The sequence below is a fragment of the Otolemur garnettii genome, unplaced genomic scaffold, assembly GCF_000181295.1.
Source record: "Otolemur garnettii isolate 467f Iridium unplaced genomic scaffold, OtoGar3 scaffold00001, whole genome shotgun sequence".
In the NCBI taxonomy this organism is placed as follows: Eukaryota; Metazoa; Chordata; class Mammalia; order Primates; family Galagidae; genus Otolemur; species Otolemur garnettii.
The window spans coordinates 9,852,914-9,869,515 of NW_003852396.1; the positions used below are offsets into that span (position 1 = coordinate 9,852,914).

A 16,602-nucleotide genomic window follows, 5' to 3' on the forward strand; every position below is an offset into this window, starting at 1 on the left:
ACATAAAAATTAACTTTGGGTCAGTTAAAATAATAACTACCTAGTACAGGGGAACCCAGCTAACGTTGGGTAATAAGAATCTCTATTAGAATCTGTATGCGGTTACATGACTGGTAAGTTGAATGCTCAAGAGTATAGGGAAGAAAAATCGCTGGCTTGTTTTATCCAAGGTTGGAAAGTTAAGAGGATAAGAACAAACGCATCCATGACATAACAAACATTTTAGAGACGGAAATTTTACAAGTGTAAGTTCTGGGTGATAAGGGACAACTTAATTAGAGTGGTGCTATGTCTTTAAAGAAAAAAGTCTGAAACTTCAAGCCCCCTTCTAAAAACTGCTCTGAGGCTCCACTGGGATTTAAGTACCTAATAGCTAAATGGCCATTAAAAGATCTATTAGATATTCACTTTAACTGACCCCAGGAGTGTCCTTCAATTTCACTCACCAGCTGCAGTTTCTTTTAACTTTTATGGTTTTTTTTGTTTGTTTGTTTGCTTTTGGCTCTCCCAAAATGCTGCTATATAAAAAAAAGACATATAAATCAAAATGATGCTTTAATTCACTAAGTGCCTAAATCCCTGAGGTGCACTAAGAAGATATATTCGATGGGAAGTGATTTGCAATAGTGCTTTTATCACAGCTGGACCTGCCACTGCCTTCACTACAGACGAAGAGCATACAACAATAGCAATCAATCCTTAACACAGACGCAGAAACTAAGAAAATATATCTCACCTCTAATTTCTGGTTCAAATTGCTCAGTTCAAAGGCTGTTTCTTCTTTGAGGTGTGGTAATTCTTTTCGTCGAACTTTGTTTTGTTTTATCTGGTGTAATCTCAGTTTTTCAAAGCTATTTGTTAGTTTGGAAAACTGTAAATAACAGAAAATGATGCTAACATTTTACTACTACTGGTTATTTCTAACTTGGTTTCTCAATATTTCTTGTGTATCTCTTTGAAAATTTAAGTCATGATTAGAAAGTGCAGCAGAGCTTAAATGTTCTGATTAGTGAAGACAGAACCAGTTATTAAAGCTGAATTACTGAAGCTGAACACAATTCAACTTTGATGTAAACTTGAGACTTCATTAACTGCACAGTTAAACAATAATTCACTTGATAAATCGTTTGTTCAGTTTTATTTAAACCATATGTAGTGAAACTCACAATTTAAAAAAACCAAGTCTTTTCTCTACTTTTATTTAGTGCCATCTTGTGTTGACAATTTTAATTTCAGTAACTTGATCTAGGAAATAACCAGTTTATACTTTATTTAAGAAAATAGAATACATATTTAATTTCAAAGAAGAAAGCAACACAAACCACTTATTCGTGTGGATATAAGTTTAAATAAATGTAAATACCAAAATTGATTTTTTTACTGATAATTCTTTTTGCAACTGTGTATTTTTATATTGTTCTACCTACAAATAATAGATTAAAAGTAGCATAGTGTATCAACATCTGTGAGAAAGTTTTTATACTCACAAAGCCATTTTTAACCTTTTATGGTTTGCACTTTTTACTCTGAAATAGTTCTAAGTTCACAGGAAGTTGTAAAGTTATTACAGAGAGGTCCCAGGTCCCTTTTCGCCAGTTTCCCTTCAGTATTTACATATTACTGAGCTGTAACACATCAAACCCAGGACACTGAAATGGGATCAATACATGTGTATAGTTCTATGCCATCTTCTCACGCGTGCAGATTTATGTGTCCACAACCACAATCAGGATACAGAACTATTCCATCTCCACAAAGATCTACCTTATGCTGTCCCTTTAGTCACTCTGGCCCCTCACCCCCACCCTCTAACCTCTGGCAATTTTTTTTTTCATCTGTACAATTTTGTCATTTGGAGAATATTATAAAATGGAATCATACAGTAGATGATCTTTTAAGATTGGCTGTTTTTTACTCAGGTTAATGCCCCTGAGATCCATGGAATCAATAGCTGATTCTTTTTTAGTGCTGAGTAGTATTCCATAGTATGAATGTACCACAGTTTGTTTAACCATATCGGGACATTTTGATTGTTTCTAGTTTCTGGCTATTACAAATAAAACTAGGAACAACTATGTCTACTGTTTTTGATATGTACTACTAAAGTAGCCACTTCTGCTTTTTTTTCTCATGTTATTGATATATAATTCACCTGAACAATATTCCATAGCATGAATATATCACATCTTGTTTATCCATTCATCAACTGATGGATAGTTGGGTTGTTTCCTTTTGGATAATATGAATAATGCTACTTTTAACACTTGCATAAAAGTTTTTGTGTGGATATATTTCACCAAGGAGTGAAATTACTAGGTCCCCTGGTAACTCTAAATTTAACATTTTGAGGAAAAATCAAACTGTCTTTCAAAACAGATGTATCATTTTTCATTCCCATTCACAATGCATAGGATCCCCATTTCTCCATATCCCCACCAACACTTGTTATTTTGTATTATTTTGATTATGGCCATCCTAATGGGAGTGAAGTCAGATCTTACTGTGGTCTTGATTTGCATTTCCCTAATGACTTAAACATTTTTTTTCATGTGTTTATTGGCCATTTTTATTTCTTCTTTAGAGATGTGCCTATTCAACTCTTTGTCCATTTTAAAATTTGGTAATTTCCCTTTTATTGTTGATTAGTAAGTTATTTACATATTCTAGATACTAGTCCCTTATCGAATGTGTGATTTTGTATCTTTCTGTGGATTGTGTTTTCACTTAACTAATAGTGTCCTTTGAAGCATAAAAGAGGCTCGGTGCCTGTGGCTCAACCGGCTAAGACGCCAGCCACATACACCTAAGGTGGCGGGTTCGAATCCCCAGCCCGGGCCCACCAAACAATAATGACGGCTGCAACCAAAAAATAGCCAGGCGTTGTAGTGGGCGCCTGTGGTCCCAGCTACTTGGGAGGCGGAGGCAGGAGACTCGCTTGAGCCCAGGAGTTGGAGGTTGCTGTGAGCTGTGATGCCATGGCACTCTACCCAGGGGGTGAAAAAGGGAGGCTCTGCCTCAAAAAAAAAAAAAAAAGAAAGAAGCATAAGAGAGTGTTCAATTTTGATGATGTCAAATTTATCTAATTTTTTGTTGTTTATACTTTTGGTGTCATGTCTAAGAAACCATTGCATAATCTAAGGAGATGAAGATTTGCTCCTATGTTTTCTTCTAAGCTTTTACATTTAGATCTTTGATCCATTTTGAGCTCATTGTTATTTATGGTTTTAGATAGGGGTCCAACCCAACCCTTTTGCATGTGGATATCCAGTTAGGTTCTGGGTTGGCAGTTCTGTTCCTTTAGCATTTGTTATAGAGACTCATCTTTCTCCATGGAATTATATTGGCACCACTTCTGCTTTCTGTTGATTAATATTTGCATGGTATATTTCTTTCCATCTCTTCACTTTCAACTTGCCTGCACAGTTATATTTGAAGTGAATGCTTTTTGTTTACTTTTTTTTTTTGATACAGAGAGTCTTGTTCTGTCACCTTGTCTAAACTACAGTGGCGTCACTGTAACTCACTACAACCTTAAACTCCTGAGCTCAAGTGATCCTCTTGTCTCAGCCTCCAGAGTCATTGGGACTATAGCCATGCACCACCACACCTGGCTAATTTCTCCATTTTTTGTTTAATTGGTGTATTTGGACCATTTCCATTTAATGCAATTATTGATATGTCTGGGCTTACACTTGACTTTGTTTCCTGTTTGTTCTAGTTTTAGGTTTCTGTTTTCATTTTCTTGTCATCTTGTGGGTTACATAAACTTTTTTAAGGATTCATTTTATTTACAGTTTTTTATTTTAGTGTTTCTCTTTGTATGGCATTTTTGTTGGTTGCCCTAGGTTTACACTTTATTTATATAATTTATCACAGTCTATTGGTGTTTGACATTTTGCTAGTTCTAGTATAGAACATTACTTTACCCTGCCCTGCAATTTATAACACAATTGTCTTATATATGTTGAGAGTCATATCAGACAATTTTTGCTATCAAAAAATTTAGAAAATAGAAAAATCTATTACTCCTACCCATTTTTTTTACTCCCTCCAGTATTTTTTTCTTTTTTTCTGATGTCTTAAGGTTCCTTCTTTATCATTTCTTTTTTGTTAGGAGAACTTCCTTTAGTCATTTTTGCAGGGTAGCTCTACTGGTGACAAATACTCTTAGTTTTCCTTCATTTGAGAAAGTTTTGATCTCTCCATTCCTAAAGAATATTTTTACTGGACATAGAATTCTGGTTTGGCAGTTCTGTTCCTTTAGCACTTGAAATATGTTACCCCACTTTCTTCTTGCCTTCATGGTTTCTAATAAAAAATCCACTGTTAACTGGATTGGTTTTCCCCTAAATAAAAGGTGTTAAGATCTTTCTTGCTGCTAGTAAGATTTTTCTTTGTCTTGGTTTTTAGAATTTTGACTATCCTGTGTCTTAGCATAGATTTTAAAAAAATTATTTATTCTGTTTGAAGTTCACTCAGCTTTTCAAATTTGTAAATGTATTATTTTCTGCCAAGTTCTGGAACTTTTCAGCCATTATATTTTGGATATTTTTTCATTCTCCCCCTCTTTCTCTTTTCCTTCTAGATCTCTGATGACATGAGTTTTAATCTTTTATTATCACACTACATGTTTCTGAGGTTCATTTTCTTTTAGTCTTTGTACTCAGACTTGGAAATTTCCATTGTACTACCTTCGAGTTCATGGATTCTCTTCCTCGCCCTCTCCATTCTTTTCTTGAGCCCATACATGAATTTTTAAATTTGATGATTACATTTTTCAGTTATAAAATTTCTAATTGGTTCTTTTTATTTCTTGGCAAAAATTTTCTAATTTTTCATTTATTTCGAGCATGTTTGTAATTATTTATTGGAACATTTTTATAAAATGCTTTAAAATCCTTGTCATAGATAATTCAAACATCTATGTTATCTTGGCATTGGCATCTGTTGATTGCTCTTTTTTTTTTTCTTTTGAGACGGAGTCTCACTATGTCGCCCTGGGTAGAGTGCTGTAGCATCATAGCAACCTCAAACTCCTAGGCTTAAGCAATTCTCTTGCCTTAGCCTCCTAAGTAGCTGGGATTACAAGTGCCCACCACAACACCCGACTACTTTTTTGTTGTTGTCATTGTTGTTTAGTAGGCCTGGGCTGGGTTCAAACCCATCAGCCCTGGTGTATGTGGCTGGAGCCCTAACCACTTGGCTACAGGTAACAAACCTGTTGATTACTTTCTTATTCAAATTGAGATCTTCCTGGTTCTTTTTATGAGTGATTTTGATTTTCTGTTAAAGCTGGAAAATTTTGTGTATTGTTATGAGATTCTAGGTTTTTATTTAAATATTGTGTTTTAGCAGTCCTCTTCTTGACAATTTTCTGACATAGAAAATGGAAAGCCACCTCATTACTGCTAGGTGGCAGTGAGAGTCCAAGTTTTAACTCGGCCTCAGTGGGACTAGGAGAGTGCTCCTTATTACTGCTGATAAAAATGGGAGTTCAGGATCCTCACTAGTTAAAACTGATACCACTTTGGTTGGAGGGACATAAGTGCCTTATAACTGCTCCTCACATGGCCTTCAGTGATAATGTAGTGGGGGTGGGAAAATCTGCCACCACTAAGTACTACTACTGACTCCTCTGGTATCACCCCAGAGAGGAAAGGGAGGGGTGCCTCACTACCACCAGGTAGGTGTAGAAGTCCAGGCTCTCCACATGGTCTCCACTGACACCATGGGTTGGGGAGGGTCTTGTTAATGTCTAGAATGATGAAAGTCTTGACTGTCCACTCACTCTTCTCTGATACTATCCAAGAAGGGGTTTCTGGGCTACCTTGTTATAGCTTGATGAAGGTGGAAATCTAGGCTTTCACTCAGCCTTTGCAGGTGGGTTGGGGCTGTAGGTTTTTCCTGTGGTATGTGGCTGGCTGGCTGCTTCCTGGTCTTTTGGCTGAAGACAGCAGGCTTTCCTTGGTTTTCCTTGTGTTTGTTTGTTTGCACCCATTGGGTTTCTGGTTTCTCTATTCCCTAGTCTGGGATATATAAGACAAACAGAAATCCCAGGGAATTTACTACTGTGTCATTTTTTGGGTGCCAAGGTCCTAAGCTGAACTGTCTCTTTTCTTCACTTCTCAGAGTCTTCTTATGTTGTTTTATAAACAATGTCAGGGAGTTTTATTTAAGCTGTACTTAGCAGGAGGACAGGGGAAAGTATATCTACTTCAGAAGCAGATGCTATGTGCATGTATAAATATATGCATTTAATATTATAGTTTTATAACGGCTAGAAGGAACATAAAATAGCCCCTTTTAAAAGAAGGAAGCAGTGACAAGAGGGTCTCTACCTAACAAATTCAAATATTATGATTTGGTTGTTCGTATCCTCACATTAACCTGAAATTAAAAAATATAATAAAAAACACAGAAAAATTAAAAAAAAGAGAAGGAAGCAATTTCTACAGGGAAGCTTTGACAGAGTTAAGTTATTCAAGGCAGAGTTTTGGTAAAGTGTATCTATAAAATGTTTTAGGAAAATGAAAAAATAAATAAACCAAGAATTTCAAAGAAGGAAGCAATAGAGTGAGCAATCAGCAACAAAAGCATTTTTGTCACAAGATACCATTTTGGGTTATAAAAATGACACACTACTAGCTTTTATGCAAATCAAGTCAAGTGCATAGTACTTTTTTCCTCCTCTTTTTCTCTCCTTTCTTCGTTCCTTCTTTTCCACTTTCTTTCCCTGTCTTCCTTTCTTTTAACCATAGAAAATAGAGAAGCAGGAAACTGTAAACAGGAGGTTATTCTCTCAACAATAATGTAATATTTCCAAAGCGTATTCCATGAAACCCTTATTTACAGGAGTACTAGTAGGCTTTAGCTTAAAAAATAAAAAAGGTCAAATATCTTTAGAAAATGACGGATTGAAAAGGTTAAATGGGTTTGTTTAATGCACGCCCTCTCTCAGCCAGTAACATGCTAATGTGTGCTGTGAATCTCCAGAAGGGGAGGAAGAGTCTTAACTTGGTCAACATTAACTTAACTTCAATAGCATTTCCTGAACTCTCAGTGTTAGTGTTCCACAGAACAAAGTTTTGTGAAACCACCATCAAGATATTAAATATTAGGCTGGGCTCACACCTGTAATCCTAGGACTCTAGGAGGCTGAGGTGGGTGGATTCTCTGACTTTCAGAGTTTGAGACCAGCCTGATCAAAAGCAAGACCCTGTCTCTACTAAAAATAGAAAAATTATCCGGCCCTTGTAGTGGACGCCTATAGTCCCAACTACATGGAAGATGAGGCAAGGGGTTCACTTGAGCCCGAGAGTCAGAGATTACTGTGAGCTAGGACACCATGGCACTCTATTCAGAAAATAGATATTAAATATTATTTTTTTTTGCTTAGCATTGAAAACTAGTCATAAGCCAAATATTAAAAGAGAGCTGCAAAGCATCAAATGGCAAGGATTCATACAGTAAATGACTATATGGCCCACGACTTTATAAGGTCTTGCTATGTTGCCCAGTCTAGTTTCAAACTCCTGGGCTCATGTGATCCTCCTGCCTCAGAATCCTAAGTAGCTAAGAGTATAGGTGCAAGCCACCTTACCCACTTTTTGACAGAAGACTGGGGGTGGGGGAGGACCAAACAGAAATGAAGGATTGGGTAAACAGTGACTGGATTAAAGATAATTTAGAGATAGCACTTAACTTGTATCTAGATTTCTATGTTTTTAAAAATTATTCCAGATTGTGATCTCTTTGTTTACACTGAATAATTATAATGATTTAATACTTATGTTTTTGTTTTATAGCGTCATCTTTATAGAAAATGCAAGGTTGATTAATTGCTAGATGCCTAAAAAAACATATATTATTTCATAACTCAAGCTACCTTTTAGTGGCAGTTAAGTGAATTGCAGGCAAAATGTCTGGGTAGACTAAGAGCTAGTCCTGTACCTATCTGTTAAGTGGCATCCGGTATTTCATATTCCAATCTTAACAGTTGAATTCTCTCCCTAAAAATGTACTTAAAGAGAATAAATAACCACTTCGGACTCCTTTAACTAGATTATCATATATGAAATCTTCTCACTCCCAAAAATATTGATTGCAAAGTAAAATTTCCTAATCAAACTATGTTTCCTATTGATTCATTTACAAGCTTAAACAAAGGTATAGTACCTGCCAGATCTGAGATGCTCAGATGACTGACTACTACCCTAAGTGCTATCGGTGGTAAGGAAGATAAGACTTTTTTCACTTGCCAGCTCAGTGTGAAAACATAGGGATAAGTAAGAAAGAAGTCAGTATCCCTGTCATTACATGCACAAAGCACTATCATTTAAGAAACAGCCTGACCAGTAATAAAATAACAAAGACTAGTTGTATTCTTTCAATTATTTATTTCATAATATCAAATTTTCTGTATTTTTGTTTCATTTCATTTTATTCCATTTCATTTTTGAGACAGAGTCTCACTCTGTCACCTTGGCTATAGTGCAGCAGCATCATCATAGCTTATTGCAGCCTCAAACTCCTATGCACTCCTATTGTCTTGGCCTCCCCAGTAGCTGGGACTACAGGTGTGTGCTATCATGCCTAGCTAATATTTTCTATTTTTAGTAGAGATGGGGTCTTGCTTTTGCTCAGGCTGGTCTTGAGCTCTGGGCCTCAAGTGATCCTTCCATCTTGGCTTCCAGAGTGCTAGGATTACAGGCATGAGCCATCAAACCCTGCCTACATTTCTGTATTTTAAATTTCTATAGTATAAAGGGCACCTTTATTAGATAGTAATGACCACAAAAGATAATTTTATTTTTTTGTTGTCGTTCACATAACTAATTATCATTCAATTAATCAAAAAGTCTCTTATTCATCTAGTACCGTGGTAAACAGTTTAAAGGGTACAGAAGGTATACAGAGCTCACAATCTGGTAAAAGAGACAAAATCAACACATATAAAACAATGAAATGTCCAAACACAAGCTTAAAGTATAAGAATTTTTCCTTATATTAAACATAATTAGTTTTAATAAAATTAACATAATTTTATAGGTAAAAATGTATTGAAATTATTATATTCAACTTTAAGTTTTCTTACTTGAGCTTTTAGGGTTTGTAGTTGTCCTTCATAATTCTGAGTCATTGCTAAATTGCACTTTTCCAGACTGTCCAATTTCTGTCGAAGTAAACCCACCTGTATGAAGAATAAAATTTAATTTTGCTTTTTCTAAATTTTGCCTGACAAATCAGAAAATGTACAAAAGAGAAGCACAATTCTAATAAAATCGCTGAAACTGCTATACCAAGCCAAGAATAAATATTTGTACTGCAGGTCTTAAAATAGCTATTAAAAATTAAATTCACAAAAAACAAACTTTGCTAGCGCTATGCAACAAGGTACACATTAGGACAGTATGAATGCTTAACAAAAGAGCCTTATCACCATCACATTTTAAATTCAGGTTTAGACTTGACTTTGCATTATCTTTTTGGAAGGCTGTGTCATGGTTACTCAGGCAAAATTTCAACAAACATAATTCAGTTTTTCTTCATTTCTTTTTTCTTCTTTTTTTTTCTTGATTGCCTTTAAGAGGATCACCATTTTAGTGGTATTGTGGAATAACTATTACATTTTTACAAGAACTAACATATTAAAAGAAAATAAAGTGTCAGAAAACAGCAGTTTCTAAGGATTTTGCTTACATAATTTATCAGACATGGCACTTGTTTACATGTGCCTTTTTAAGCAAACAAGGCACTTGTTTACACGTTTATGTCATTTCAGGAATGGAAGTGAGAGCACAGGCCATTGCACATGGCAGGCCTGATGAAGGGAGACTTGATGCCGAGGCTGAGTCATATGCCAGACGATCTCGTCATTCACTAGGCCCAAACTAAGTTCCACCGAGAAGCCAATACAGGTAGAAAATAGTTGACGAACAAGTTAACCAATGACATTTTAGTATACGATTAATAAGCATTTCTCTTAAACATTTCTTTTCTCAAGAACAAACTTCACAGACACAAAGTCCACACTGGATAAAGCATGTGGTCTTCTGAACTGCTCACCGGCCTGAGCGCTCTCGGACGCTCTTCTGCAGGCACCAGCTTGGGAGTGAGCAGCCCCACAGGGACCAAGCAAACTCAGGGCCCCAGCTAGCCACACACACCCGTCACCAAACTCTTTTCTTCTTCGTCCTACAATCAGTTCTTGACATCTTACTTCTCCCAGGAAATATTTTTTTAAAAAATCAGAAGAAAAAAATTCTCCTGAATTCTGGTTTTTTTTTTTATCTTGTCCAAAGACACAGTTTTGTGACAACTTTTCTTTTGTTTTTTCTATAGCAGCAAGAGCATCTATATCTTTGCTTGCTGATAATATTTATTTTGCATATATATTAAATGTTTGTTTACTTTCATAAATTTCATTGGCACAACATATCTGTCCTCATCAACAAATATCTATGGATTTAGGCTTACCCACAGATTGTCACTTATTTGATACAATACCTTTAGCATACTACTAGATAACACAATTCCAAGCAATAAAATGCTCTTGCTGTTGACTGATAAAAAATGCATATAATAGAAAACATATTCTGATAGAATAAATACTATTTACAAAAGCCTGATAAATTGACAATTTATTAACACATGTATTCAGTACCTCTTGACCTTTCTGATCCAAACAATTTTGTGCATTTGCCAACTCTTGATCTCGAAGATCCAATCGTGTCTCCAAAGCCCGCATCTTTCTTTCCCAATCCAATTTTTTGTTGCTTACCATGATGTCAATTTGTTCCATTAATTCTTGAAGCTCAGCCTCACAAGGAGAAGTTCTGGCAATTGTAGAAAAATAAAGTACAATTCAAAAGAGTGAAATGTGAGGGCAAGAAAAATTATTACAGTGCTGTGCATAGCTTGATGATTATTTGCACAAGTTGCTCAATTATTTGAACAAGAAGTTCAAAACCTAGAGGTTAATTTTTAAAATGAAAGAAGTTATTTTCAGGCTCAGTGCCTGTGGCTCAAGCGGCTAAGGCACCCGCCACATACACCTGAGCTGACGGGTCTGAATCTAGCCCGGGCTGGCCAAACAACAATGATGGCTGCAACCAAAAAACAGCCGGGCGTTGTGGCAGGTGCCTGTAGTCCCAGCTACTTGGGAGGCAGAGACAAGAGACTAGCTTGAGCCCAGGAGTTTGAGGTTGCTGTGAGCTATGATGCCACGGCACTCTGCCCAGGGTGACAGTTTGAGGCTCTGTTTCAAAAAAAAAAAGAAGTTATTTTCAGAGCAAACAGGGTATATTTAAAAAGTAACTTTTTTTTTTAGAGTGGGCTAGTTCTAAGGAATATGCTGATTGTAAAAAAAGGTAAGACTTAGCTCAAGGATCAATGCTTTTACATCAGCTTATACATATACCTGTGTCTACTGTAACTTGGGGAGGCCTGACAGCAGCAAATTGGCACAGCAGTCATACCATTCAGGGATAGAAAAGCAAGCCTGGGCTAGGTAGGGCCAGATTCAAGGTGCCAACTGGACGCTCCTCAAGAAGAGGAACTTGGCGTGATCTGGCTTGTGTCTGTTTGGAAAAAATTTGACCAGGCAGGTGTGGGCAGGATAGTTTAAGTCTTTAGACAGTGGAGATACTATCAGTTATATAGCTGGCAATATCTCGGGACTAGGAAGGTCAACTGAGTTTGAAACAAGACCCTTGGTAACAGCTCAGATCACAGGACTGAAAGCTGGTGAGAAGATACATTGTTACTAGCACCCTGGGAGGCTGAGGCCGGTGGATGGCCTGAGCTCAGGAGTTCAAGACTAGTCTGAGGCAGAGCGAGACCTCATCTCTAAAAATAGCTGGGCATTGTGGTGGGCGCCTGTAGTCCCAGCTGCTCAGTAGGCTGAGGCAAGAGAATCACTTAAGAGTTTGAGGTTGCTGTGAGCTATGACATGATGGCACTCTACCGGGGGTGACAAAGTGAGACTCTGTCTCAAAAAAAAAAAAGACAGATTGCTAGGTGCTCCCAGCACAGGCTCTCTTTCAAAGAAGCTGAATATTTCCCTGGGAGATAAGTCCAGTCCTTCAGACTGGGTAAGGTGAATATAAAGCCTCAGACTTCAGCCTAAAAGAACATACAAATGTCCAGATTAGAAAAGCAGGCTCGGTGCCTGTAGCTCAGTGGGAGGGGTCTGGCCACATACACCGAGGGTGGTGGATGTGAACTCAGCCCGGGCCTGCTAAACAACGACAACTGCAACAAAAAAATAGACAGGTGTTGTGGCAGGCGCCTAAAGTCCCAGCTATTTGGGAGGCTGGGGCAAGAGATCACTTAAGCCCAAGAGTTTGAGGTTGCTGTGAGCTGTGATGTTACAGCACTTTACTGAGGGTGACACAGTGACACTCTGTCTCAAAAACAAAAAAGAACAGATTAGAGAAGCAAGTTATTTCAGCATCCATTTCAATTATGGTGATGATCCTTCTAATATATTTGTGTAGCTAGGAGGAGGGCAAGAGGGAGTAGCAGGTGCAAAATGATAACATTTCCTCCATTTAGTTTCACCAAATTGGAACTGTAGGGCTACATAAGGATCATTTAGCATTCTGAAAAAGGACGGAGGCCCAGAGAGGCCCAAGGTCACATAGCTAATTAATGCAAGAGCCAGTACTAGATCCTAGGCAGCTGCTACGCATTTTTATGTGCCTTCCTGTAAATACACAGCAAAAGGCCTGGTATTGTGAGTAAGACTGTGCTTGAAAAATATAGTACAGAATAACTCCATTAACATAGGGTTAGAAATAGGTATTAAAATCCAATTCAGAATTTCCACAATCACCTTCTAAAATACCCAGAGTCAACTAAAATTCTTCAAAATTACTTTTAAATTTTTATTACTATGGGTACACAATAGTTGTACGTATGTATGCATGTTTGTATGTATATAAGGTTCACACGGGGATTTGATGTGTAATGGTCAACTCAGGGTAACTGGGGTATCCAAGCATTTATCATTTCTTCAGGTTAAGAACATTCTAATTCTATTCTTTAGTTATTTAGAACAACAAATTATCATTAACTATAGTCATCCTACTGTGCTACCAAATACTAGCCTTTATTCATTCTATTTAACTGTCTTTTTATACTTATTAATCCTTCTTACTTTATCCCCTCCTCCCCACTATCATTCCCAGCTTCTGGTTATTCACTAGTTTTGACATCAGAAAGGTTTTAAATACAAAGTGTTATTCCGGAGTCTTCTGCTACCATTTCCAGGATAAGTCCCAAAGGCTCTCAATTTTTACTTAAAACCAAAACAATCCAAGAAAAGAAATATACTAATTCCTCTATAAATAATTTGACTGAATTTTAATCAACAGTTTTCCCTTTTCATTTCAACACATATCATCCTTTTCTGTAAATACATTTTGTCTGTTCTACTGCTGTGAAGAAAGGACTGTTTATCAGCGTAAGCTTTAGAAAAAATGTGATGTACCAGTCTTGTTCATCACATTCTCACCAGAGTCTCACGTAGTGTCCCAGCACATAGTATATGCCTAATAATTCTTTGAAAAATGACAGAGTTCTTCTTATTGCTGTCTCCTTGGCATGTAGGGGTGCATCATGCTAATGCAATTAAAATACACATTTACGCTTTTAATCCTAGTACTTTGGGAGGCTGAGAGAGAGGATTGCTTAGAGCCACAAGTTTGAGACTAGCCTAGTGATATCTTGCCTCTACGAGGAATAATGATAATTTTAAAAGTTGTCCAGGTGCAGTGGTGCATGCTTGTAGTCCTCCCTACTCAGGAGAGTAAGGCTGGAGAATCGCTTGAGCCCAGAAGTTCCAGGCTGCAGTGAGCTGTGATCATGCCACTGCACTCTAGCCTGGGTCAAAAAGAGAGGCCCTGTCTAAAAAAAAGGGATACACACTGGCAAAACAGACAAGACACACACACACACATACACAGTGGGGCAATTAAGTTCAATAACTCATCCTATAAAAAGGGCGCCACACCTCACTGTGAGCATCAGTACAGTCACTTCACAGCATTTTCCTTGGCCATCTAGTGACTGCAGTGATATTCAGCAGCGAGGTATGTAGCCCTTTCTCTAGGATGAGTTTGCTAACTTAGTTGTCAGACCTTGTATGCCTAACACAGAGTGTGGGCATAACATAATCTACTCAATCAATATTGTTAAATGGATAATTGATTTATTTCCTGGTGATGACTATACTATGTATAAGTTAGAATATTAAATAAACACTCAGGATAGTGAGAGTCAAGTCATATAGTCCAATTACTCATTTGCATTCCTTCTACAAATATTTCCTAAGAGAATCATCTATCACGTGCCACTGATCAGATGCAGCAGGTCTAGGCTAGAGCTCAGGATTCTGCATCAGTAACAAAGATACCAAGTGATTCTGATGTAGGCCAAAGTTTATGCACTATTCTGCAATATTCCTGCAAAAGGTCATCCAGCCTAGGTCTGAATTCTTCCTTTAACAGGTAACCATTGTCTGAGATTGTATCTAGATAGCAATGAGTTCTAGAAAGTTATTTTTTTTATAACTGAAGAACTTTTTCACCCACTGGTCCTAATTTGATCCATTGAGGCTATTCAGAACAAATGTGTTTGCAAACACAGTAGATCTTAAAGCAATTGAATATAGTCACCAATATGCCAAATACCTCCAGTTTTCTCTTGTCAGTGTTCAGTACTGAGACGGAATAGACAGACCACAGCTAACCCTATGTTAGCAGACACTGACCTGCAACTTCAGTAGCACCAGTCCTGACAGCCAGACCACAAAGTTGGCAGCAATTGTCTCAAGATGGTCAGAACTGACTGGTAGCTTCCCAAACGTTTGTCTCCATTTCCAACTCAGAATCAATTGGAAAAAGCAAATATGCTCCCAAATCAGTCACACAGGATGCCCTGCTTCTAGGTATCCTGACTCTGGTTTCTACACACCAACAGCTTCCAATTACAGCAGACCTGAAATCTTCCCCTTTGCTTTTTCATTATAAAAGTTTCCCACTACCTTGCCTGCCTTTGAGTCTCTGCCAAAAGGAAATGACAGTGTGTAACCCTTTGTTATAGCAAGCGCTGAATAAATAGCCTTAAGTTGTTCTCATTTGGGTAGTCTTTTTTAATATTTTCAAAAATATTGGCTCGGCGCCTGTGGCTCAAGTGGCTAAGGCGCCAGCCACATACACCTAAGGTGGCGGGTTCAAATCCCCAGCCCGGGCCCGCCAAACAACAATGATGGCTGCAACCAAAAAAAAAATGGCCGGGTGTTGTGGCGGGCGCCTGTAGTCCCAGCTACTTGGGAGGCTGAGGCAGGAGACTCGCTTGAGCCCAGAGGTTGGAGGTTGCTGTGAGCTGTGAAACCACAGCACTCTACCCAGGGGGATAGCTTGAGGCTCTGTCTCAAAAAAAAAAAAAAATATTATTACATTTATTTCTATTGCCTCTAAAGAGGTTTTTTCCCTACACTACTTTATACTCAGTACCTGGTATACTGCCTGAGAAATACTAGATATTTAATGAATATCAAATGCCTTGAATGAATGAAAAAAATGAATAAATACAGTAACCTTTATAATCCTAGCCATTCTCCTTTGACCGGTTATTTATATATTTCATCCTTAAAGGGCACCATTAGAACTTTAACATAATACCACAGCTATGTCCTAATCAGCTCAGAGTGAGTCTTTCACATCCTTTGTTTTAAGTGCCATATACTTTTATTAAACCAGATGACGATCTCATTAGCTGCACTGGAGAGAGGGAAGAGTAAAGCAGTGATACATTGTTTCAAGGTGAGTTTATTTTTGTCCAAACACCTTATACCTGTTTCATGCATGCTGTGATTAAGCCACCTATTCCCTATCTTGTGCTTGTTTAGGGTTTTTGTTTGGGGGGGGTGTTCAAGAGTATATTTATCCTTATTCAATTTCAGGTTGATAATTTCAGCCTTTCAATGTGGGTCATCATCCCTGTTCTTTCAGCAAACATTCATTCAGCCCTGTGTGAGACGCTGGGAAATGGAGACAGGTCAGCTGCCTGTGCACAGAGAGGACTTACAGGCAGGTGAATGCATGCAGCGCCTTGGAAAGGAGGGGTGCTGAGTACGGCTTGAAGGGGGGACCACTGAGCTCTTCCTAAACGAGGTAACATCTCAGCTAGTATTTGGGATCTTGTTTGTCAGAGAATATGTTCACTCTATTTTCCAGCTTTGTGTCAGCTGCAGACTTGATAAACATGTTTTATGTATACACATAAACATTTATATAAATGAAATATATACTTATAAAATGTGATATAATAGTACAAATATATATGAAATATATATACAATATGAAAAATGTATATATATTTTATATGGTCATTAATAAAATGCCATAAAGGACAGATGTCTAAGGCATTCCCCACCAAGCCCTACAGAGTGACAGTGACCAGCTGATTTTTAATTTTTTAAAAATTATAATCAAATACTAATCCATTTAATTAACCTTGCAATTTTTTTTCTTTCCCACAAAAATACCATGAAAAGTGCTGTAAAATATCATGCCAAAGTCCCACTGAAGCTCTGTC

At 37.5% G+C, this 16,602-nt stretch overlaps 1 protein-coding gene across 1 annotated transcript in view; it reads right to left on the reverse strand.

The window, feature by feature from the left end:
* DEUP1 (deuterosome assembly protein 1) overlaps positions 1–16,602 on the reverse strand; it is a 79,233-nt gene that overhangs the window by 47,691 nt on the left and 14,940 nt on the right. Inside the window, exons 3-5 of the mRNA XM_003780825.1 lie at positions 10,664–10,835; positions 9,095–9,190; positions 737–871 (exon numbers count right to left, since the gene is read on the reverse strand). Coding sequence (XP_003780873.1) covers positions 737–871; positions 9,095–9,190; positions 10,664–10,835 — 403 coding nt within the window. The remainder of the gene's footprint in view (positions 1–736; positions 872–9,094; positions 9,191–10,663; positions 10,836–16,602) is intronic.